A 27,376-nucleotide genomic window follows, 5' to 3' on the forward strand; every position below is an offset into this window, starting at 1 on the left:
ACCAGCCTTGGAGTCAGGAGTACCTGGGTTCAAATCCGGTCTCAGACACTTAATAATTACCTAGCTGTGTGGCCTTAGGCAAGCCACTTAGCCCCATTTGCCTGCAAAAAAAAAACCTAAAAAAAAAAAACTTCCTTTCCCATGCAAGCTGGCAACTTCACTGAGACTTATAGTGATGGAAAGTTATTAGTTACGTAGAGGTTAAATGACTTGCCCAAGATCACAGAGTCAACATGCATAAAAGACAAAGTTCAAACTCAGTTCTTTCTGGCATCAAGATCAGCTTTCCATCTATGATTCCATATTGCTTCTGTGTATGTATCAATATAATAGATATGTATTTTTATTTTACAAAATGTTATTTTATTTTAATTTTCATTTTATTTCAACAATATAAATGAATTCTGTTTCACCAAAGACCATGCCCTCTCCTGGCTACTTACTTCATGATGTCTAAAGCTTTCAAGTAGGCATCTGAATTCCAATATCCCTTCCCAAATTTCAGCTGATAAAAATATCTTCCAAATAGTTGTGTGTGAAGTGTTACTAACATAAACTGTGCTGATACTGATATATAAACTTTCTAAAACTTACCGCTTACTAATTTTCTTTTGTCTGAGAAAATACCAAGATTATGTGCTAATGACTGGGCAAGAGTCACTGCCATTAAATCCGTTTTTCCAAACTGGAAACAAACAAAAAAACAAAATGTAAAAAACATCATTCTTATCAAACTGTACCAGAAAAAAAATCTCAGAGTAAATTTCAGGAATGTACTTCAGCACAGGCTCAACACAGGAGTTGGCATAGAATATTGGACATTCAGAGAAAATTCAATTTAATGAGCATTTATTATGTACTATGTGTGGGACACTGTGCTGAAGGGAACAGTAAGTATGATCTATGCGGGTTGGTACTTTAATCTAAAACTGACACCAAATCTCTAACAGAAAATTCTGATTTTTCTACAAAAACACAATGGGACTCCTTAGGCAACTTTCAGGTAGAAGTGAATGGAGAAAATCTTCCTTGGGTCTATCATGGACCTTTTCTCACTTGTAAAACTTCGAGACTCAAAATATCCTCTCTCCACCCCCCCCCCAAAAAAAAGAACATTGTCTCCAGATGCAAATGCAATTTTAAAAACAACTGAGTTTGAAAGGACCATTAGAATTTGTTCTTGGTCAATAGAAAAAAATTCTTTAAATTTGGAAAGTAGCATAAATATGTAATTTATACTTGTCCTCCCAATGGGTTTTTAAAATTCTAGAAAATATTCTCTTAGTCCACTTATTTCAGCCTTATATTACCCAGAGAAATTGCCTTTGAAGGATCCTAAAGAAGTCAGTGGTTAAGCTTTCCTTCAGAATTAGCCAAATTCTCAGGGTGGGGTCAGTGAATTCCAAATCTGGTAGTTGGAAAGATAGAACATCCAGAGAAGGATTCAAATTTCTGGGGAATAAATAAGCTTTTATTGAGTGCAGGGAAAGCTGAAGTTTCATATACTTTCTTTTTTTCCCCTATTCACTTTTTACACAATGTATGAAAGTAGGCATGGTAGCTCAGCATTGGACTTGGAGTTAGGAATACTTCAGTTCAAATTTTTCCACAGACATTTGCTAACTGTGGGACCCTGGGCAAGTCATCTAACCTTTGTACCAATTTCTTCCTCTGTAAAATGGGCATAATAATAGCATATTCTTATATGCTATTTTATGATATAATAATATAATATTATGTGTTACTAGTATAATATAGCATCTTATATTATATTATTATATGCCAGGATTGTTGTGAGATTCAAATAAAATTATATCTATAAAGCACTATTTAAATGTTGGCTAAATAGAATGATTTTTTTCCATAGTAACTATTCTCACATCAAGTCTGGACAATGCAAATAGATATTATTTTCAATAATGTTACCCCTTTTTATCTTTCAGTCCTTGCAATGATGATGTGTTCTATGTCAAAACACCACTGTCAATGTTGTCCTGGTACCCCACTGTAGAAATCATACATTAAGGATGCCAGGACAAGTGGCATCTGTAATTTTATGAATCAGTCTTAGAGAGTTGTCTGAAGTTTAGAGAGGTTAGGTCAATCGCCCAAGGTCAAATAGCTTATAACTGTCAGAGGTAAAATATGAACCTAGCTATCCCCCTACTCCATATCAGGGTTCTATCCTCTATGTTACAACCCCTTAAATTTCTAAACTAATAAACAAGGAACACAAGAAACTTGATTTCTGAAAGTGATGGACTATTCAGTAATTATGCTGTAAATAGTGGGAAGCTTTTTGACGTTGGGACCACTTTCTATTATCCAGATGTGCACACCTACTTCATTTACTCCGCCTCCTTTCAGCAACGAGCAAATCCCACCAATATAAGCTGCCCCACTTCGACTACTCTCAAATCGACTTCCCCTTTTAGAAAAGGAAACAAACAAACAAAAAAATTGCTTACTGTCCAATTTTACAAGCAACTCAAAATGTTAATTTGCTATATTTATTGACTCATGGCAAATCACCATTTCTATGCTGCTGCAGCCTGTGAAGAGATAAAGATCTTTATGCATGTACACATAAAGTAACACATCAATCACTAGTGGAACCATTAAAAGGAACATCTTCAATAGAAAAACACCTTTTAGAATTCTCCTTCTTCCCCGTGAAATTCTTTTTTGGATGATTTTAGAAGATGAATTCTTAAAAATTCTATAGTGCCAGACGTGGTGATGCACACTGATAGTCCTAGGCAGAGGCTAGTGGAGGACTTGAGGTTAGGAGTTCTGAACTGCAGCAGGGCTAAAGCATACATTCACCAATATGGTACCCCAGGAACATGCAGCCAGCTGGCTACCTAATGAGGAGTGAAACAGTCCAAGTTGGAAAAGAGTAGTTCAAAGCTTCTATCCCAATCAGCACTGGGGTCAGTGCATGAATGATCATTGTACTTCTGATCTGGGTGAGATAGGGAGATCCAGTCTCAGAAAAATAAATAAGCAAATTAATCAATTGGCAGATGGATAAATAAATATAAAAGTAAACAAATGAATAATTAAGTGAATAAATTCTATGGCAACAAGAAGTTGACATTTCACTATCAAAAAAAGAATTTCAGAAAATTAAGAAAAAATACAAAGTGGAACTGCAAATCTGTGATAGTAGGTGGGAAGTGTCAGGAATAGTACCAGAAGGTAGCCATGCACAGGAAAAACACTAGTCTGTGTTGCCTAAAATATTCATAGGACGGATTCTAGGCCATACTTTTAGTGCATGAACTTCTAATTATATGCATACTGGAAAAATGAAAGTAAGTAGATGTTAATGGATCATTCAACAAGAATTTATTAACTTCCTACTATGCACTAGGAATTGTGGCAGTCCTTTGGATACAAACACAGGTATACACAAAAATGAGTCTGTTATCCATTAAAAATACCTAGAAGACTCTTGAATTTACATGAAAAACAACAGAATCTATGCATTTAAATCTCCCACTTTCCAAGTTACCCAAATAGTTTTGGTATAGTTATTCTCAATTATCTATAATTGGGGAAGAGGGCAAGACAGTCACAAGCAGCAATGGATTCAAAAGAAAAACAGTAAAACCTGATGTGAAATGACATACGAGAAAAGGTGGACGGCATCGCTTTTCTCTTTGATGAAATCCTTCCGATATTTCATGAACTCACGTAGGGTTGTCAGCGGTTTTTCAGATATGGTGAACTTGTTGTCGGCTGCCCAGGTTTCCATGGCAACCAATACTATCCTTGTCTTAAGTTGTTCCTTATAGATCTGGTATAATAATGAAATGAACACACAAGTTACGATATCAAAGGACACATGAATATGTCTACAGGAAGCATCTTGACTTTGAAATGGTTGGAGTGGAAAGAGGATTGTAGGAAAGGATTCTGTGCTGATTTTGATGGGGGAAATGGTGGGGTTGATACCTATCTTTCCTCTAATTTCTTTGTATTTCTCCCAAGTAAATCACACACCAGAGAACAATAGTCAAGAATTTTGATATGATATCATCTGACACTATTAATAATGGAATCAATTTGTGTCCCACTGCCAGCATCTTAGGAAGTATGTGTGTAGGATAGTCTAATGCTTCCCTGAAGAATACTAAAACAACGAAAGATCCCAGAAATGAAAAATCATTTCTACCCAAGTATGGCTACTAAAAAGCTTTGGAGAAACCATGAGAATGTGAACCTTAGGGTAGCTGAGAACACAAGAACCTGAGTTCTAGGTATCAGCAACTATCTTGTAAGATTCCTTCTCTCATGGAAGGAGCCTGGCTATATCTTTGGGGTCTTCTATTTGAAATGGCCCTGTGGGAAGAAAATCAACCCTGTGTTTTTATTCTGGGTGGAATCTACAGAAGGAATTACAGACACAAACTCATCAAGTTTGATCTCCTTTTAATCATCTTCCTAGCCAGATTTGGTTTTAGAAAGCCTATTAAGAGGTTACCAGATATTTCAGAGAAGCACATGACTTCATTTGAAATCTCCATCCTTCACATCAGTTACAATATAAAAGGACAAGATGTATTGTTTGCATCATTAACAGAAACAATTTAGAACTTATTGAGGATGGCATTTAACTGAATTTATACTTACTAAATCTGCCATGTTCACCACGGATTTAGCATAGGTATTTGTATGCATCACTGAAAGCCGATGTTTTTTAAACTGAAAAATGAAAGAAAATAAGTGAAGAGTTTCTGAAGTCAAGCATCAGTAAATCAGCATCTCTAAGGTAAAGACAAAAGGTGTGACTATAATGAGAAATTATGATGCTGATGCAAATTTTAAAGTTAAACTAGATTTCCAGAAGATAATTTTTCTCCCAAAAGAATAAAGATATAGGCTAGTGGAAAGTGGGCACTAGGTTTAGGTTTCAAGTCCCTAGGAGCTAGTGTTATTTTTTGCAACTTTGCAATTATGGGACATGGAGGAAAATCTTTTTACCTTGGTTTCCTCATTTGTAAAAAGAGAGAATTTTATGAGATGATCTCCACCCTTTTATTTCTATGGGACAGAAAGTTGGCCTTAAGGTTATAATTTCAGACCATCCATAAACATTATTAATTTAGCTGTTGGAATTTGAAATGAGAACTCTGTACAGTGAACAATGAATTGACATAATACTGGTAAAATTGAGTGATGTCAATATAGGTATTTTCATAATAAAACCAGAAGACAAGAGAAAATTGCAGCTAAATGGAAAGATGGCCCACAGGTTCTCCTGGGAGAAGCAAAACCATAATAAAAAAGACCACCAGGAGGCTAATTGAAGCTTAAGCGCCAACAGCTGTTGCAGAAGAAATAAAGAAATACTTTGAAGAATTTAATAAGATCCTTCAGACCAGACCTACATGTGCTTTATACCAAGAGACTTCAATGTGAAGATGGGCACAGGGAAAAAGAGTCAAAACTATGTTGGAAAATCTGACCCAGGTTTGAGAATCAAAGGAACTAAATTTATTTAAATACTCAGAAATCTTTTGAGTATATGTTATAAATACTTACTACTAGAAGAAAGTTAGAAGGAACTCTGTGTGGTAAGCACCAAATATCAACACACACACACACACACACACACACACACTGAAATGAACTATATTTTAACATATAGGAAATGACTGGTAACTGATGTGGCAGTCATTTCAGAAGCAGCTATTTGTCTACAATTAGAATAAAAGTTGAAGTCAACATCAAATTAGTGGAAAATATAAAAAAGGTGAGAAATGGTACCACAAACAAAAGCAATAAGTTCAACTGTATTCAAATAAGTAAGCTATGAGGTCAAATCATAAGGATGGAAGGAGGCAAAGATACTTATATAATTTATCACTAATTCCTACACAAACTGAACACAATGCAAACAGCTGTCAAATGAGGAGGCCCAAGAGTCTCCAAATCCCCTAAACCAGCAAACATTTAATCCCATTATAGTATGATGGCAGCCAAAGGTGACATCAGTTTAAAATATAAACTCAGTTATAAAACACTATTGAGAAGGGATGTAAAATTACAAACAATATCACTTCACAAGTCAGTGCATAGCATTAAAAATCTAGAGAAAACTTTATGAGATCCAACAGAGCAAAAGTGATTCAAACAACAAATGGATCCAAAGATTAAAAAAATAGCAAGAAAATAGAATATGGACCAGATAATGTCAACTATTCTACATGTATTTTCATTATTGTTAAAAACGGGATCACAATATTTTGCCCAGAAGGTAATGGGGAGATGTTTTTGTTGTTGTTCAGTCATTGGAGCTGTGTCTGACTTTTTGTGACCCCATTTGGGATTTTCTTGGCAAAGACACTGGAGTGGTATGCCATTTCCTTCTCCAACTCATTTTGCAGATGAGAAACCAAGGCAAACATGGTTAATGACTTGCCCGGGGTCACACAGCTAGTAAGCATCCGAGGTCAGATTTAAACTCAGGAAAATGAGTCTTCCTGACTCTAGGTATCCACTGCACCATCAGGTTTCCCCAATGGAGAGAGAAAATATGACTTGGAACAAATGGGCTTCAGATTATTTCCTACAATGATTCATATGTAAGAAATGACATATAAGGAAATGTCCAATCAGAAAAGAATGGATCAGTCATAATAGCAAGAATGACAGAAAACAGAAAGTCTGAATTTTGCACCGAAACCCACAAAATATAATAATAATCAAGGCAGGAATTCTTCACTTTTTTTAATACACCCCTTTGGCATTCAAGTGAAACCTATAACATCTCAAAATAAAGTTTAAGATAATTTTAGTTGAAACTAAAGCTGTAATTCTTTCATAATCAAGTTCATGGAAACCCTAAAATCTATGCTACATGAGGAAATTTATGTGACAATCAGACAATGAGAAAAAGAAGGTAGATCATATCAAGAACATGCTAAAGAACCAATTATAAGTGCTTAGAGATTATTTTATAAGGTATATTAGGGAAGGGAAAAAGAATAGAGGAAATTATGTATAGTACTAATTTCCTAAAAAGATGACCAAGAAAACATCAGTAACCATTGACCCATATTTTCTACTTGGCCATCTGTATAACACTATAAGAATGAACTATACAGACATATTAAATATTTTCAGTAGGAAAATATGAGAAAAGAATGGGCAGGCTTTCACCAACAGTTTTGCTACAGCAAACCACATCTTAAGATGCATATGAATATCCAGAGGGTACAGAGAATACAAAATATTATGGTATTTGTTGTTTGTGAATGGAAAAAGCTACATGTGACTCAACAGAGAAAGATAAAAATATCAAAGGTTCTTCTCATACAGATGCTAAGCTTACAAAAGATCCCTTGATAGGTGCCACCATAGAACAATAACGCTCTTCAAGACCCTACTGTTTATTAACATCAAGAAGGGCACAAAACAAGTTCCATTGAGATGTATATTCACCACTATCAAGGAGATTATCTTGAACAAGTGGTATTCCCTGGAAATGGTGAGGTCTTTCAGATACTGCTCTTGCATCCAGTCCCAGTACATTACAAGACCTCCTCAATAAGATTCATGATTACTCAAGAGAAATTGGTCCAACAATCACACAAGAAAAACAAAATGCATAAAAAGCATCTATTGTTCAGACTATGAAACAAAGTTAAATAGCCAGTTCAATGAGTTAGTATATCACTAAATATATAGGGAACACATCCTGCATGGGGAGAGTGAGCTGGACACAGAACCAAGTAGTTCAACTACATTAGGCTGCCACAAACCCATCTTTTTTAACACAAATGTTACATTATGAAGATATATGATTGTGAATATTGTAACACAATAAAAAGAATCAAACTTGTACATGACCTTCAAGAGTAATAGAGAGACATGTGGGGGGAAAAATAAGAAAAATATTTCCTCTGATAACCTCTTGGCAGAGAGTGATATAAGAAATATTTCAAGGAAGCATATGATAACTGATAAAAAAAAAAAGATCTCAGTCCAGTAATAAAGATGGTTATGTTAAATTCTACCTGCACTGACATCCTAAATTCTACTTATACTGAAATCCTAAATTCTACCTATAAAATGTCTCCCATATATTTTGTAGACATTCTGTGGGGAATTGCGGAGGGGGAAAGGATGAAAAAGAATTGAAGAAAACCAAAAGAAAATGATGGGATTGCAAACTGCTCTGGAGGGAGTGTGTGAAATTATGAAAATGAAGATCCATTCAAATATCAAAGTATTATTTTATTTCATGTGAAACTATGAGGTTGATGATGCAGCTAAATGGTGAGGTATTATTTTATTATTTAGGGCAGCTAGGTGGCACAGTGAATAGAGTACTGGGTCTGGAGTCAAGAAGATTCATCTTCCCCAGTTCAAATTTGGCCTCAGATACTTAATAGCTGGGTATCCCTAGACAAGTCACTTAATCTTGTTTATCTCAGTTTCCTCAACTATAAAAATAACCTGGAGAAGGAAATGGTAAACAATTCCTGTATCTTTGCCAAGGAAACTCCAAATGTGACACAAGGAATAAGATATGACTCAACCACAACATATTTTTTAAAATCTAATTAAATGTTCTAATATAATTCCCCATATGTGTCTCTCCATTATTCTTAGGGTCATGTAATTTAAAGGAAATGCATACATTACTACTAAATCTACTCTGAAATGAATTTAGGATTTAGATGTGATAGGAATCCTTAGAATTCATGAGTTTGTCCCCTCATTTACATCAAAGTGAAATGATTTGACCAAGGTCACATTGAGTGACAGAAAAAGGATTGACTTCAAATTCAGTCCTATTTCTATATCCTTGATGTCACATATCATGACCATGCTTATAATTATAATGTTACATTCAACATGGCTAGTGGTAATATGCATATGGGTACAGAGCTGAACTGCCTATTAGTGCTGAGGACTGTGGAATTGATTATTCATTTACCATCTTCAATAGCCTCTTTGGTTACAACATGCAAGGCTTCACTTCAATCCTCCAAGGGACTTACTGCCATTCTTACCCCAGAGCATGTATAAGTTTCAACTGAAAAATAAGTCCTACCATTAGGTGATCATTCACTATCATCAGTTCGATATATTTTGTTTCCTCTTCTACATTACGTGGATGCCGACGAAGCTGCAAACACATGAAAAAAAACGACAAATATTTATCAAATACTTTCTATGTACAGAACGTTAATCTGGGAGGCGATAGAGACAAGGACTACAATCTAATAAGGGGATATGATAAAAAAAAAATCACTCTAATACTGTGAGGCAGCTAGGTGATTGCCGTAGAGCATAAAATTCCTGGCCTGGGGTCAGGAAGACTCATCTGATCTTAGACACTTAATGCTGTGTGACCCTGGGTATGTCATTTCACCTGGTTTGTCTCAGTTTCCTCATCTGTAAAATAAGCTCCAGTCACTCCAGCCAAGAAAACCCCAAATGGGATCATGAAGAGTCAGATATGATTGAGAACAGCTGAATGAATACAAGATATTAAGTGTACTAGACAAGAAAAAGCATAGTCCTAGGTGAGGTCAGAGAGAGGATGTGTTATTATTAGCTCTAGTAGGGAAGGACTGGAGTGAACATCAGGGAAATCTGGGAGGGAGTGGCATGGGAGTGGGCTTTTGAAGTATGATTGGGAAACCAGTGGGTGGAGAATGAAGATCAAAGGGGGCAGGCCAAGCCTAAGGAACAGTATAAAGAGCAACAGGAAATTCAAGGCCAGGGAATGGCAAGTCATCCAGTTCAGCTAGTATACAGGGTACCATCAATCAATCCATTAACAAGAATTTATTAAGTCCCTAGAGTGTCAGACACTAAGCTAGGTGCCTGGGATACAAAGATAGTCTATGCCAACAAAGACATTATGTTCTAAGGAGAACAGTACTATACAGAAGAGAAAACAAGATGGCACCATGCTGCAGAATGTTCCAAATACCAAGATGATAATTTTTTTAAATCCTGCTTTCTAAATAACCTTGGAATATTTCCCTTTAAAACAACAACAGGATGGGAGAAATAAACAGGAAATGATAATGTGGTCTTTTGTGGGGGATCTTTTTTTATATGTGTTTCTTATATTCAGGGCCAAAGACTGTGTATATAGCATGTAACATCAAAGGAATGAACACAGTAATCATTCATATATATAAGATTAAAACAACATATTAATTCTTATAGCATCTTCCACCTGGAAAGATCAACAGGCTTAATGTACATGAATTGATTAATTTTCATAATTACTCCTCTTCTCTCAATATTGATAATAAAACTAAAATCAAATTCAAGTGGTTTGGGTAATGTTAGAAGAAATAAGGATTTAAAATTAATAGAGAAATGGAGACAGTACTTCTACAATTGAAACAAAAGAGTAACATTAAATAGTCAGATGGAACTCCTCAAAAATTTTGGTCCATAGAAAGCTTTTTTCTAATTGTGTTTTTGTGGGAGATGAGGCTGGGATGTGACAAGTTAATAGAGTAGTCTGTACTGTAAATTATGAGTATTTAATTTTTAATGAAGTCAGAAAGTATGCCCAATAGACTTTGAATTATGTTTGTAATGCCTCAGCAAATTGGGTTACCTCAACTTCCTGATACATGATGCTTTACAGCTAATAATTTATGATCTTATGAACTTCCCAAAATGAGTTCTTTCTTTCTCTGAGCCAGCAACCTAAGTTCTAGGCCAACCTTTCCAATAGCTGGCTAAGTGATTTGAACAAGCCTCAACTTTTGTGGCTCTAAATTCTTCTTGTGTAAAAAATGAAGGGACTGGATCAGATGATCTCTAAATTTCTAAAAATTAAAATTTCATGATGGTAATTTTGCCACCATCTTGGAATGGAAACGTGGTGAAGAATGCAGAACTCAGAAACAATAAAAACATGAGTTCCACCTGGTTCTCACTAGCTGTGACCACACCAAGTTTGTTAACCGCAATCTCCTTTTCAACATAATGAGATGACACTATTGATACCTCATTTTCTATCATAAGGATCAAATGAAATATTATCTATCATGTATGTTGGTTTGGGCAACCTCAAAAGGCCATATAAATGAATTATTCATTCCAGTTTGTCTCTATAACTAACCTAGTCTAACAGGAATGCATTTCCCCAATTCTACCTACCTTCAAAGACCATTAAATATAAGATACTATTCACTAGGTTTAAATCCTGGATTTCTTAAATGAACAACAATAAGTCCTCTTGAGATAATGGTAACCTAAGGTCCCAAAGTTCATTCTTAAGGCACAACTGAGACATAAATACCAGCTAAGAAGACCTCATTTTAAAGACCAGAGCCTTTGTTGGACTCAGGGTTCTAAGGTGACAGAATTTTTTTATAGGTTTTTTTTTTTTGCAAGGCAAATGAGGTTAAGTGGCTTGCCCGAGGCCACACAGCTAGGTAATTATTAAGTGTCTGAGACTGGATTTGAACCCAGGTACTCCTGACTCCATGGCCGGTGCTTTATCCACTACGCCACCTAGCTACCCAGGTGACAGAATTTTTAAAAAAATCTTATTATTTGTTTTTGAATGAGAATCATAATCATCACAGCAGTAGAGTATTTTGGTAATACCACTAATTCCTAACTCCCAACTTTTGGGGGAATAAGAAGGTAAGAATTTAAGAATTTAATCACATTCCACAAATATGATTTCTCTTAATATGATTCCAAGATTTAGAGTCAGACTTTGAATTAGTCAGTCCAAATCTATCAACTGCATGATTTACAGTCTTGTAGAAATCATCTTGGGTTCCTGTTCTTTCGAAGTTCTTGGGTCTCTGGATGGTATGGATTCCTTTTGGTGTAGGATTGGATGAGATGGCCACTGAAGTTACAATTCCTAAAATCCCATAATTCTATAGTTGCTTTTTCTTCTCTTTCTCCATCATCACAATTATTACCAAACAGTATTGTTGAATAATTCTCAAGGTTAATATCTTTATTTTTCACTGTTAATCATTGACTAATAAATATTCACTCATAGAGACTGTTTGATTTCACAGAATCAGTAGTTGCCAAGGTAATTAGATATACTGGCACATGCCTACCTGCCTTTTTCTCCTTTTTAGTCTTGGTTTCACAACAAACTTTGGAGAAGTGATGTTCATTTGTTGAAATTCTGAAATATAATAAAATAAATTATATTTTTATCAACTATAATAGGATCTATAATGCTCCAACAAAGTTATTAGTTCTATCCACACTTAGTAATTCTATAATAATCATGCTTCTGATAGTAGTAAATCCATTCATATGATCATAGATTTAGAATTTAAGAGATCTGCTTTTAGAGGCTGTCCAGTCTGAATCCCTCATTTTATAGATAAGGAACTGATATCTAGAGAAACTAAGCTATTTCTCCAAGATCCTAAAGATAGTGTGAGAGGTCCTCTGAATTCAATATCAGTCCTCTTACCAGTAACAGTTAAAGAAGTAGATCCAGATACTGACTGTTTTATGATAATGATAGACTTGGAGATGATAAAGAAGATGATAAAAATGATAAAGAAAACATACCTAAAGATCATGAGATCTTTATTTTACTCCCCAACAGTTTTGGTACACCCCTCAAATAGTTAACACCTTGATGTCAGATACTACTATTCAAAAAAATGTGATTCTAATCTTTTACATCAAACACCATTTATCCTAATAAATAATGAGATAGATAAAGGAAATTGGAAACATAAAAAGAAAAAGAATTTGAATAACCAAACCACATCAAAAAATTCATAAAAAAATCAACAGTTGATGAAGAAATAATAGTATTTTCCAAATCAGCATGATATAGTCAATAGGCTGCAGAGTCCACCTTGGAGTCAGAAGACCTAAGTTCAAGTCATACTTCTGTTATATATTGGCAATGTCACTTAATTTCTCCATTCTCCGAAACTACCAACTACAGATCATTTATGCTATCTGTTTCTGGTAGAGGGTATTTCCTCCACTAATGAAATTATATTTCTGGATTTTAAAAAATGAACTCTCACTTTGCCAATAACATAATATCCATTAATCCCATTTCTTTAGAATCTCAGACACCCAGGTCACATGATAATTCCCAGGAGAGAGTGACACACAGACTGTGTGAATGGATGTAAAGTTCATTATGAATCTTGCAAATACAAAAGGGAAATATTTGTATTGAAATAGATAAAACACTACAAATTTACTGGGGCTTCTAACTTTCTAAAGACTTGAGGGTTCAATGGGCTGAAGGAATCCTTTGGCAGGCTCTCTATGTGATCTAAGTTCTGCAATTCTGAGGTTTTCCCCATTATCATTTCTACTACTCATATAGATGATCTGAATGTTTACCTGAATTCATACTATAACCCTTGATGTGCCTAATTTTATTTTATTTTATTTTTTAAGTTTGTTTTTTTTTGGGGGGGGTTGCAAAGCAAATGGGGTTAAGTGGCTTGTTCAAGGCCACACAGCTAGGTCATTCTTAAGTGTCTGAGGCCGGATTTGAACTCAGGTACTCCTGACTGCAGGGCAGGTGCTCTAGCCACTGTGCCACCTAGGCACCCCTAATTTTATTTTTAAATATATATTTACATACTCTGCTTATGGGAAAAGTCACATTAAACATTCAATCTAAGTAACTCTAAGGAAATTCTGAAATATCTAGAGAAATATTCACTAAAGAATGTAGTGGAATTTCTACTCAGAATTAGAAAAAGTTAAAGTTGTGAGGCTCCTTTTAAGTGTATGTCAAGATATCTTCTTAGTTAAGTTTACCAGTTGGGTAGTATTTGACAGAATCTGTCTATTTACTTATGAAAACTTGTTAGGACTATAAGCAATACCATGGATTTGTTCTATTATCATTTGTTTCCATGTAACCAAGTCACATTAATCAATGATACTGAAATAGTTGAATGTTATCTTGCCTTTCTCTAATGCTCATCTAGGATCATCAATTTAGCCCCAGAAGGGACCTTATTCATCTTCAAGTCTAATTCCTCATTTCGTAGATAAAGAAAGTGAGGCCCTGAGTGTTTAAGTGACTTGCCTGAGGTCACAAAATAGTAAGGAAAACAAGCTGGGATTTGAACTGAGATCCTCTGACTCCAAATCATGCAAAGATCTTTTCATATACCATTATGTAGTTCATTATCCATGATGAAGAACAGCATGCAAAAATAATTCCCACTATTGGCCCACTTCACAGATATAAGATGGAGAAATAAACAGCAGTGCATCAGAAAAAGATCTAGGGACCCTTAGTGAACGTAAGCTCAATGTGTTAACAGTGAGATACAGTAATCAAGAAAGTCATAGAGATAGCATAGCATCTTGAACTAAGTGGGGATTATTCAGCTGTCCTTTCCTCAAGTCAGACTACACTTAATAGTACTACATAGTCAACAATCTTGAGTTCATACTCTATGATAATTGGTTGAAGGAACAGAGGATTTTTGACCTAAAGAAAAGACATAGGAAAGTTATTATAGCCATCTTCCAAAATTTAAAAGCATGTCAATAGAAGAGGGATTAGACTTGTTTTTAAATTCTGGGTCCCAAAACTGGGACCAACAGGTGGTAGCAAAGGAGAAAATTTAAGTTTGAGGTAAAACAGTTAGAGATATCCCAAAATAGAATGCACAATTATGGTGGATGGTGAGTTATTCCCTGGAAGTCTTCAAACATTTGTCACTTGTCAGCATCACTATAAAGGAAATTCTTTTTCAGGTACTGGTATAGATAGTTATTAGATAACTATAGTGAATGTTTTAAGTGCTATGTAGCCATAGTAGATGTCCTTAATTTTCTTTTTATCTTATATAGAAATAAAATAATGTTGATTATCATATTGGCTCTAAGCAGTAAATTTACTTTTCAAGGAATTTTCTAGACAATGGGGATATTGTGCTTCTTCTAAACTAACATTTACTGAAATGTATGCAAATGAACTTCTTTTTCTCTTAATTGACATTTCTACCTAAATTTCTCAGAAGATGAAGGACTACCATTAATGCATTCTGCCTTTCTAAGAGAAGCAAATTTCAGAAATGAGAAGAAAATAGTAGGATGCCACAGGAAAAGAATTACAAGAGAGAAGCACCTAGAGATTAAATTCATCAAGAGATAAGTTTTGAAAAACGAACTGTTTGAAAGACATTAGTAATAATGATAGAACTGCTAAGTCATCACACAGACCACCTGCCTTCAAAGAATCCTAGGTGACAATGAGGAATTATAGGGCGTCTTTTAGCAATTCTGTAATCTAATAATACCAGAGGAGGGAAGAATTTCATTAATTACATGGACCCTTAGTTCCATATCAATTACTGCTTTAGCTGATGCTCCCTGGAATGCTTATTAAATCACACTTCTATTTTCATGCCTATTTCTTATTTCATGTTTTATGATTATTACTAATTCTCCTCACAAAAGAACAACTCTAGAAAGTTTTGCGAAATCACAGAACCAGCAGCATGATGGGTTTTATTTTAAAGTGATAAATGCATATTCATAGAAGTCCCTCATTAACCGGATGGCTTTTCTCATTTGCACATCCTTTAAAGGGATTGTTCTATTTCTTGAGGACTGATATTCCAGTATCTTCTGGTAAGAGGGTCAAGAAATCATGGAAGCAGAGATTTTTAAGGAAGCACATTCAACTCTCATTTTACTGATGAGATCCATACTACCTATTCATGGGTGACTAGGTGATTGAAGGGAGGAAGAAACCATTTCCAAACTGGATAACTTAAAAACTACAGATGCCCAGGGTATTCTCTTGCCCCCTCCCCAAAGAGAAAATTAGGTGTAAGATATTAGTACAGTTCATGTAAAAGTATTGTGGGAGAATTCTTAGAATTCTACCCAAGAATGAAAAACATTGACCATTTTTGCTAGTCCACTGCAAAATGATTCACTGATACAAACCAATCTTGCTCTAATTGGGCATCTCTGTTGCTAGATTCATGGAATCTAATTTTAAAAGAAGTTTCCTTCAGTTTGCCCAAGATAACCTTCCCCAGTAAAAACATTATAAATATAAAGGAAATTTTTATTTTCCTTCACACTTCAGCATGACTCTGCATCTGAAATTCTCATGAACAACTAAAGGCTACCAACATTTTCCATGTAGATTAGTTTCAAGGCACTGAGGGGGAATGAAGGCAATGAAATGAAATAATAAAGAACTTTTTAAAAAGTGAGCAGATGGGAATCATACCAGATGGCAGGTCATCCAAGGGAAATTCAAACAGTCTGGATTTGTAAACTGAATGGAAATGGAAGTCCTCCTGAAATAACACAAATCAGTACAGTTTAAGCATAGAAAACAAACCATCTCATAGCCTAAGGCAATCCCCTCAATCGGCTGCAAAATCAGATATATTTAGAAACATCATGCTTTCATTCTATTCCCAGTCTTGGCCTTGAGGGGAAATGAGCCACCATCTATCCACTTCTCTAAACTCCAATAGTCTTGCCTACAACCACAAGGTTAAATAATAAACCATAATACAATAATATAATAAACTATAAAGCATAAAATTACATAAGTAATTGATTATCATTATTAATATTTATTATTTGGGAGAAATGTGGCATAGTAGAAAGAGACCTGGACCTGGAATGGAGAAATCTGGATTCAAATCTCAGCTTGGACTGATAAGTAAGGCCATAATAAGTAAGTAATCATGAGTTATAAAGCCATAAGCAATTCATTTAACTATTCTGAGCCTCAGTTTCCTCATCTGTGAAGAAGGTAATAATATCTGTACCATCTGCCTTATATCATTACCATGAAGTCAGCTGTTTGAAAATCATAAAGAACTATCAAAACACAAGTATTAGATTAGAGGGGAGAGTCCCTGATTAACTTCAGGAACATAGAATATAGAGTAGAATTGGAAGGGATTTTAGGGGTGATCTACTCCAAATCACTCATTTTACAAATGAAGAAACTGAGCTTCAGAGCAATGAGGGAATTTTCCAAAGTCTCATGGGTTATAATATCAAGAGATGAGATTCAAATCAGGTTATCTGACTCCATCTAGAACTCTGTTCTTTGGAAGTCAAAACTCTATTAACATGGCTGCTGTAGGACAGGAAACAAATGAATTGATCAATTTGCATGGAAAAGCCAACTGGAAATCATAAGATCCCAGAATTTGAACTAGAAAGAATCTTAGAGGCCATCAAAACAAATTCTCTCATTTAAAAGATAAGAAAACTGAGGTAAGAGAAATTAAGTGACCTCTCCATTACTGAATGCCTAACTAAGGCTAGATTTGAATGAAGGCCTTCCTATCTCCAAGTCCAATGGCCTATCCACCATGCCCTCTAGTTGTCATAGCAGAAGATGGCTTTGGTTCATTGAGTTCTGGGTTAGAGGTCCAGCATACTTCCACTGAGTCACACTGCTAGACAAAGTTTGGTGTTACAGATTATGTGATTTATTCTCAGTGACAATGAGCCTTTCAAGAGAGCCCCCTTCCCCATAGAAATATGCACACCAGACTCCCTAGTGCTCTGAAGGAAATGATCAATGTCCCAAGCAAAAACTGTATTAAAAATCAAAGTATCATACAAAGAGAGGTAAAAACAGAAAACCACAGCATTATTTTTTTTTTAGGTTTTTTGCTAGGCAACGGGGTTAAGTGGATTGCCCAAGGCCACACAGCTAGGTAATTAATTATTAAGTGTCTGAGGCCAGATTTGAACTCAGGTATTCCTGACTCCAGGGCCAGTGCTCTATCCACTGTGCCACCTAGCCGCCCCTACAGCATTCTTCTTTAAGAACAATCAGGGGTTGTTAGGAAGAATTCCTTTTTCTTCACCCATTTATTCATAAAACTGATTATTATGAATCTGATGCAATGATATGAACACCATGGTCAAGTTATCTGTGAAATCACCTCAAAGCTGCATTAATGCATCAAATTATGATGTAATGAGCATTCGGCAGATGGGAAAATTTATCTTATTAAGATGTTTTTGGAAAGATAATTGCTAGTGAATGGAAAAATCTTTGTGGGTTCATCATAAATATTCTGCTTGACTAAGTCATTTGAACAATACTGTATGCTGCAAGGAAATATGTTTGACTTTACATCATGTCAACAGGTCCCTGTTTTTATCTATAGGCAGTGGTGTAAACTCAATTTTAGCTAAATATAGATAAGGAGATTTTTCTGTCACTATGAAAGAAAAGAAGAGTATGCCTTAAGAGTCTCAGGTCCTCTCCAATCTTAGATTTTAAAGGAAACCATGTTACTCACCTCTGAACAGACAAGATGTGATAGAATGAGACATTTATTGGATATGGTCAATGTGGAATTTTGTTTTGCTTGACTATACAAATTAGCAAAGAACATTTGTTTTTGTTTTTGTTTTATTCCAATGGAAACTGAGGAGTTGGAGATGGGAGGGAGAGAAAAATAGATTAATGTTAATTAAAAAGAAATAATTTAAAGAGACTTTAAATATGAGTAGCTTTAGGGGGGGAGTGTTATCTGGGGAAAATGTAGGGGCACAGAGGGAGAAGATGTATGAGAAAATATGTCTAATCTCATAGGACGTCTCAGAGATAGGTAGCTTCAGAAACCTTCCCAGTAAAGTATTTAGTCCCTTACATCAGATTCCCCTAAATTCTGTCTTCATTCCCCTCCCTAAAATTTAACGACAAGAATGTACAAGATTTATTTATTCCTCCACTTGGACCAATGGAAGCAAAACATACCTGGGAGGTGTCATTTTCTTCTGGCTCGATAAGATATGTATGGTTCCCATCATAGAACATTCCACTGTCAAGGACAGGAAAATGATTAGACAGAGGTATTGACTTATTCTCCATTTAAGAAATCACCAGAAATCATTTAAAGAAATCACCAGCAGCTATACCCTCAGTCTGGCTTCCAACTTCTATTTTCATTTGCTTCCACCAACATGAATGGGTCAGTATAGAATGCTTAGTGTCTGAATTTTCAAGGCTCTGTGTTAGCTAGCTAGGCATGGCACAATAAAGTTTAAATACTGGGTTTCTGCTCTCAAAGAAGATAAGAAGGTAAAGAAAAGCAAGTCCTGGGAGTATAGGTAGTGGGAGGCCAAACACCATTAAGGGCAACCTTTTAAAAGTATTTATTGAATTCTTTTCTGGTTTTTTTTTTACATAATTGTTTTGACAGAAGGGAGGATTGAGGGGGGAATGGGAAGGGACAAGGGAGAACAAAGGAGAAAAGAGAAAGGAGAAGAGAGATACAGACTGAGGTCCACAGCTTAAGGTGGAGTCAAATTGTAGGGGGAAATGAATGAAAGATGAGGAAGGATTAACAAAAGAATTGAGATAGGAAGTTACCACTATTTTTGTTTATCACCTATCATGGTAAATTAAAATAAATCTATTGATTTTCCTTTATGCTACTTCCCAAAGACTAGCAATTCAGCTAGCTCCCACTCCTCTGATCACATTTCCTGTTTGTCAAAGGGGCCAATGTCAGAGGCATTTAAAGTGCTTACTTTTGGGAATCAATTCAGTGTACACCAAAATACCAAATAAATGAACTTTCCCTTTTATCTAGAATCAAAGAAAGATTATTCATATATATACAGATAGATAGATATGCATATATGTAAATCAAAATACCAGAATTTTCCAAGAAAGACCATAAAGATATGATTACATGTACTGTTTATGAACTAACATTTATTCCTCACTCTGTTAATGTTAAAGTAAAAGATAATTCAAGCTAAGCTACTATTATCATTATCATCATCATCATCATCGTAGTTGCAAAAGGTTCTTAAATGACATCATCATCATCATCATTATCATCATCATTGTAGTTCTGAAAGATTCTTAAATGACTTCTGCCACCAATAATTCAAAGAGAAAAATTAAGCAAAGGAACAAAAGTCACTTAAGAACCTTGCATTATAGGGCCAGCTAGGTGGAACAGTGGATAGAGCACTGGATCTGGAGTCAGAAGGACCTGAGTTCAAATCTGACCTCAGACACTTAAAAATTACCTAACTGTGACCTTGGGCAAGTCACTTAACCCTATTGCCTTGCAAAAAACAAAGAACATTGCATTGATAATTCCAATTTTTCCCTTCTTATTTCACTGAGGCTATTTAAAGAGTTTCTTCTTTTATCTTCCCCATCATTTCATATTCCCACCTTGTCTTCCCAGATCTCATACTTAATAAATCTAAAACAGATTCTGAGTCTTTTCTCCAAGACCCTTCCCTCTTCTGATTTTCCTGATTTCTACTGAAGGCCCTACCACCCGTCTGATTTCTGTGTTATCCCTGATTCCTTTCCCTCTCTCACTACACATGAGTAATCAGTAGCCACAACATCTCTACATCTTACACTTTTTACTCATCCAGCTACCATCTTAGTTCAGATCCTTATCACTTTCCACCTAGATTGTTTTAACAGCCTCTTAACTGGTCTCCCTATTTCAAATCACTCCTCATTTCAATCCATCCTCTGCTACCAAAGACAAAATCTTTTTAAGTACAGATTTATTTCAAACTCCAGTGGTTCCCTATTGCCTTTAAAACCAAATATCAATTACTACTTTTTTTTTAAGCACTTCTTATGCTGCTGTGGTTGCTGTTCAAATGCTTCATTTTTATCTGTCTCTTTATGACTCCATTTAGGATTTTCCTTGGTTTACTATATTAGAGTGGCTTACCATTTCCTTCTCTGGTTCATTTTACAAATGAGGAAACCAAGTCATACAGGATTAGGTGACTTGCAAGGGGTTACACAGCTAGTAAGTGACTGTGGCTGAATTTGAACTCAAGCTTTCCTAACTTCAGGTCTAGCTCTATGCACTGTGCCAAATAGCTTCCAATTTATTCTGTACATACTTATATATACTCTGGTGATTTTTCATTATAATGTAAGCTCTTAATGAATAGGATTTGTGCTAGATTGCTAGTAGAACTTCATAGAACATAATGGGACATTAATAAATTCTGGTTGATTGATCCCAAGATTTAAAATGATGTCAGTGGCATTGCTGCCAATTTTAAGAAAATTAGTCATTCATGTATGGCATGTCCTAGAAAGAAATGGCAAACCACTACTGTCCCTTTGACAGGAAAACCCCAAATGGGTTCACAAAGAGGAAGATTTGATTAAAATAAATCAACAAAAACTACACATCTATAACTCTCATGATAAATGCTCACTAACTAGAAAGCACTGTGTTTAAGGGAAAAAAAAACAGACATTGAGAAATGGTTATTTCTTATAATATTCCCCAAGCATTTTGGATAAATGGGAACATATTATAAGTTGGCATTCCAAGGAAGAAATGTAGCCAGCTACTGCTCTGATCACCACTTCCTAGGATGTCAGTTGATTATGATAAACTATAGAACCACAAATAACTAATATCTGTAATAAGTCTGCATTTTTCACCCTAGCTCCTCCAATAAATTATGGCCTGTTTCTTTTACCTCCTTATTCACTTATATAAGTACTTGAGATATCAGAAGATATTACTGGATGTCACATTGGAAAGCTAGATTCAGGCAAGGTGAGCTTAAAAGTACTAATACTAGTAACAAAATAATAACAAACATTTATATAGCACTTTAAGGTTAAACACTTCAAAAATATTATCTCATTTTAAGTGGGATTGTCTCATGATGATGATGATGATGATACACTTGGGTGTGGGTGCTTTAAAGTCATATTCTCATTTTACAGATAAAAGAAACTGAGGCTGAGAGAGTTTTGGTAATGTAGGGTTATGCAGCTATTAAGTATCTGAAGTAATATTTGAACTCGAGTCTTCCAAAAGTCAGGTCCAATTCTCTATCTTCTATATGACTTAGAGGTCAGCAATTAAGATTATGACTCCAGAAATGTAAACAGGAAGTATTAAATCATGTCATAAAAAGGGGGCTGAGGTCCTAACTGTGCTTCAATCCCAGAACCGATTCAGTTCAAACCTAGAACTTCAGATAAAATGGAAACTGAACTAGATAGACTATGTTCAAGAATCCTTACATCTCTAATGTTCTAAGATCCTATGAACTTCAGTCTTGGTAACAATACTGAATAAATGTGATCACCTTATCATATTATATTCATTTAGAAAGGATATTTATAGGAGCTTGAGAGTATTTTTAAGTTAGGAACTAAGGCTGATCAAGTAATTTTATTAAGCAATATTACTGTTTATATAATGACAAATACTATACTAGTAAACAATATATTCTTCATTAAACAATTAACAAACAAGAATTTGATTGCCAGCTTGCTATACCTTAATGCCATTCTATCTTTCTAAGCTTACCTTTTATTTTTCTCATTTTATGCTCCAATCAAATGGGTTATTATTCTGTCTGTCTCTTGAATATTTATTGTGTATTTGGGCATCCTAGTTTTTGCTCAGGCTAGTTCCTTTGCTAGGAATGCCCTTTCTTCTCTTTTTCTTTGAATTCCTACTCATTCCTTAAACCACTATTTCCATGTAAATTCTACCAGGAAAGGTTCTCTGACCCTCCCTTCTCCATTGACAATATCAAATGAGATAATATTTGGAGAGTATTTGGCACAGCTCCTTGAACATAGTATGTGTTTAATAAAATAAACGAATTGTTCTCTTTCTTTTCCCTTCATATAGTATTATGTAATGCTCTGTGTCTGGATCTCATCCTGATCCTGGACTGTGGTCTCCTGGATGGCAGGAGCTATGTCTTACCTGGACTTAACATCTCTCCCAGTGTTTTTCACCTTGTTCTGCATACAGTTGGCATTTAAAAATGTTTATAGTATTGCAAATATCATATATATATATATATATATATATATATATATGATATACAAAAAGTCTTAAGTGGATACACCCCATGATTTCAGTGTTATAGGCAGCTACCAGTGAAGAATTTTTTCTGCCAATGTGGATAGACCATTATGTGCTCTACAATTTAGTCATGGAGAATCACCTAGGGCACTGACAATGATAGATCAGTGAACCAGGTTAGGTATATATTGCACAGTAATAAATGACCATAGTAATATAATGTTCAAATGCAAGCTTTTGGGACAAGAATATATCATTTGAAAAAAATTAGTAGGAAAACTGGAGAACAGTTTGGCAGAAACCAATATCTCACACCATAATCCAAAGAAAGGACAAAATGGTTAAATGATTTAGACATAAAGGTTGATATTACAGGAAATTAGGTGAGCATGCAAAAAATGTACCTGTCAGATCTATGAATAAGGGAAGAGTTTATGACCAGGATGATCACACCGTCAATATGCAACAGAGAGAGGTCTTTCTGCCTATAATAATCTAGTTAACATATAAGATATGTAGTTTCATGTTATTTGGGAAAAACACATAGTTTTGTGCATTTTAAAACAGAAAACTGGTGATAATCATGTTTTAAAAGTTACTCAATTTTATGTTTTCATTTTGTTGAGTTTGTAATTAATATATTTTTTATTTTCTAAATGTAATTTGTATGTTCTAAGTATTTCTGAAAGTCAAAAATTTAAAAATAATGTAGAATCTTTGTATTTCAATTCTAAAATAGTAATTTAAATATTAAAAAATGCAAATAAATAATACAATATGTTTTCCCAATTTTTGTGTTCTCAGTTTTGTCTTTTCTTCCGAATGATACTATAATTTTATTGATGTTAAATATCATAAGGAAATGCTCCCCAAATCTTTATATTTATAGTCCATAAAGGCTTATTCATCCCTACTAACATCATTTCCTTCTCTAAAATGCTCTATGAAAAGAACTTGTTGGAATCTGAGATGAAAGCAGCAATTTTTATAAGTCACCACCAGGGGGTAGTAAACTCATATGTGAGTTGCTTCCTTCCTAGAGGTTCTACTAACAACCTAAAATCTAAGGGGGGGGGGTGTCACTGGACCACCCAGACCTGACATTATAGAACAATCTTTCATCTCTGGAATATGTGTTCATGCAAGTTTTTGCAAAAAAAAGGCACCAGACTTTAATGCTTCCCATTTTGTTTTCTTTACCTTAAGATTACAAATCGGAAAAAAAAAAATCTATTTTTATGTCATTCTGTTCTGGGTTATTTGCAAGAGGCAAGTCATCAAGTCATAGCTAAATGAGCATAATCTGTATGCCAGAGACAGCATGTACGATGATTTAATGGTTAATAACTTCTCACAAAATGCATTTTCTCTAGGACTTTTTGATCTGACTGTCAGTCTGGAAGATGCCACAAGTAAAACTGGGTGATAAACTATCTGAGACGGGGCTGAGTGAAGCATTTTTATTCCACGTTCTTATCTAATGAAATTTAAGCCAAAGTATGCCTTACCTGCACATAGCTATGAGCATACCATTAAACTACAACTTCTAAAAACAATGCCTGTGCCTAGAATATGATTGAACAAAAGCTTCCATTTTATTTTTTGTCCAGATCTGTGATTCTGGTCATTAAAACTCTTTTTAAAAAAATGCAGATTCTGCAATATAAGATCTCAGAGAGCTGACCACCAAGAGGTTAAATGATTTATCCACAGTCATACAGGCATTATATATCAGAGGTAGAATATGAATCCAGGTCTTCTTGATGGTTCTCTGTAGCATTTCTCTCACCAGTCACTTATTTGTATGACTTCAGTTTTTTACCTCAAAAACTACAGATTGGCACCAACTCTAGATTATATTATACCCATCACTATGGAGTCTCAAAGGGAGCTTAGAAAACATTAAATGTAATCTTGTTTTATAAATAAAGAAGCTAAAGACAAGGAAGATCAAGGGGAAAAGTTAGGTCCTGAGTTGGAACTCAAACCCAAGTTTACTTTTCTTTTTCAGAAAGAATTTTCTTACCATAAAGGTTGTGAGCTAAGAAGTAGTTCACTGAAAAAAAAGGTACAAATTGCATTCTATGAAGATCTAGGGGAACAAAATCATCATGAATCTAGTATGGTCAAGGATTAGTCTGCCTGGAAGCAAAGGTTTCAAATTCAGGAACTTCTATCTGTCGTTCATTTCCAAATAAAAAATAATTGGTTTATATATCAATAAATTACTGTTAAGTGTTTGCAGAGACTTAGTATAATGGGTAGAGCATTGAAATTAGGAAAACTTTGGTTTTTAATCCCACCTTATACTGGTTATAAGACTGTGGAAAAGTCAATAATCTCTTGTTCACAGGCAATTCTAAAGATATGTTATAGAGAATCTGTCAATCTGTGGCAATGGAGAAAACTTTCACACTGGGAGTTACCCACACAGATGAAATCACAGGTTTAGACTATATTTGCATAAACAGAGATATCTATGTGTTTAAGCATACATGTGTGTTTGTGTGTAACTGTGTAAAAATGCTAAAATGTAACTAAGAAAAACTAAAACAATCAAATTATTCAAACATTTTGTGTATATGTGTGTGTGTGTGTATACACATACACTGTGATAAAAATCAGGTTACAACATCCTCCAAATGCTACTACTATTTTTTTTTTTAGATTTTTGCAAGGCAAATGGGGTTAAGTGGCTTGCCCAAGGCCAAACAGCTAGGTTATTATTAAGTGTCTGAGGCTGGATTTGAACTTAAGTCCTCCTGACTCTGGGGCCGGTGCTCTATCAATTGTGTCACCTAGCCACCCCAAGAATATTACTTTCTTAAGGAAAAATTCTGAGTAGTATATCATAAGAGAAAGTTTCAATCAAATCTCTTTGGAGGGGGCAGCTAGGTGGTGCAGTGGATAAAGCACCAGCCCCAGAGTCAGAAGTACCTGAGTTCAAATCTGATCTCAGACACTTAATATGCCCTATGTGACCTTGGGCAAGTTACTTAACCCCATTGCCTTGCAAAAACAAAAAAAAATCTATTTGACTTATAAACAGCTAAAATGTAAGCTCCTCCCTAGATGTATCTAACAGAAAGATAGCTAAAGTGGAAAGTGTAGATTTGAAAAAAAGTTGCAAATTTAGAGGTGAAGACATGCAATCTTATGTACAGATGATTAAAAAATAAACATGTTTCAGCACCACATGGTACCTTGTACAAAAACAGACTACGCATTAGAACATAGAGATAGTGTAAATAAGTATATCAAGAAGATTTAACTAAATGCATCATTTATAGGCTACCATGCAATATAGATAGTACCATGCAATATAGATAGTACAAGCAAAAATTAAATGGAAACCTAATAGTGACATCCTAAATAAGTAGGATAAAGAACAAATAATAGAACCAATAAACATGTGAAAAGAGATGACAGAGATGATGAATAATGAAAATAATATTAATAATAATTAATGAGATAATGATGGAGACAATATATCTAAATTTCTAGGTCAAAAAAAAAAAACAAACCAGTCAGACTAGAATGCAAACTCTTTGAGGGTAGGACTTGCTTTATTTTCACTTCTACATTACCAGCATCAAAACTTGACAAGTTGTTAATAGTTAATATCTTACTGAATTAATGGGAAAAAAAGAGAGAGCCTACTCCATCCCTGATATGCAACAAACTTTTATTCTGATATCATCCACAATAGACCAGGAAAACAGTAATATCAGAGACTAAGCACTTAAAGATACTAAAGAAAAAAAGAATAATTGAGTAATTTATAAAACTTACTGAAGTCCGTGGCATGTTGACAGGGCAACAAACGAATCAGGGTATCCTCTAATGTGGCCATGGTAGTAACAATGTTCTCCTCCCTGCAAGCGTAAATAGAAAAGATAAAGCTTTGGCTATCATTTCACAGGTTCTTTCCAGAGGGCTCTTTTAATCCTCATAGGAGGGAAGGAAACAAGGAAAGAAGGAGGGAAGGGAGGGAGGGAGGATGGAGGGAAGGAAGAAGGAATGATGGAAGGGAAGGGAGGAAAGAAATAAGGAAGGAACAAAGGAAGGAAGGAAAAAGTCCACATCAGTGGCACATAGTCAGTAAATATAGCATAATATATAAATTCTCCATATAAGCCAAAACCAAAAGTCAGGTCACTCTTCAGTCAAATCACTGGACTGGGAAATACAAGTTGATTGAGCTGTCTTTCAAGGCTGGTAAAAGAGAGAGACAGAAAGAAACCCAAGCAGTCTTTGAACAGGGAAAGGTAAGGTAATCTATTTATTTTCCCACCAGTTAGGGACTCCATGTGAATGACAGTGCAAGGCAGAGCCATTAATTTACCTAATTCCTCTTGAAAGAATATAGGGATTGTGAATCAAAGGATTTTCACATAAAATAAGCAAAAACAGAAAATAAAAGCAGAAACAAAACATCTGCTTGTTCTACCTTTGTAGGACCTAAAAATAGTCTGATAGGTCAAATTCTGACTTTACCAGTAAAGACCAGAATAGACAATTCTCATCAAGTTGTGATTTAAATTCAGAGATTG

At 35.0% G+C, this 27,376-nt stretch overlaps 1 protein-coding gene across 7 annotated transcripts in view; it reads right to left on the reverse strand.

Annotated features, from left to right (window-relative positions):
* ADAM22 (ADAM metallopeptidase domain 22) overlaps positions 1-27,169 on the reverse strand; it is a 91,546-nt gene extending 64,377 nt beyond the window's left edge. For 2 of the 7 annotated variants that reach the window (XM_074192863.1, XM_074192862.1), the window contains exons 1-9: positions 26,616-27,168; positions 18,737-18,800; positions 16,223-16,292; positions 12,081-12,151; positions 9,071-9,145; positions 4,639-4,710; positions 3,636-3,802; positions 2,344-2,428; positions 595-685 (exon numbers count right to left, since the gene is read on the reverse strand). In XM_074192863.1, the coding sequence (XP_074048964.1) occupies positions 595-685; positions 2,344-2,428; positions 3,636-3,802; positions 4,639-4,710; positions 9,071-9,145; positions 12,081-12,151; positions 16,223-16,292; positions 18,737-18,796 (691 nt within the window). In that variant the 5' untranslated portion in view covers positions 18,797-18,800; positions 26,616-27,168. Of the gene's footprint in view, positions 1-594; positions 686-2,343; positions 2,429-3,635; positions 3,803-4,638; positions 4,711-9,070; positions 9,146-12,080; positions 12,152-16,222; positions 16,293-18,736; positions 18,801-26,615 lie in introns of all 7 variants that reach the window. The other 5 variants (XM_074192864.1, XM_074192866.1, XM_074192865.1 and 2 more) reach the window with 5 other exon arrangements.
* Between the last annotated feature and the right edge of the window lie 207 nt (positions 27,170-27,376).

This window comes from Macrotis lagotis, chromosome 7 (genome assembly GCF_037893015.1).
Source record: "Macrotis lagotis isolate mMagLag1 chromosome 7, bilby.v1.9.chrom.fasta, whole genome shotgun sequence".
NCBI lineage: Eukaryota > Metazoa > Chordata > Mammalia > Peramelemorphia > Peramelidae > Macrotis > Macrotis lagotis.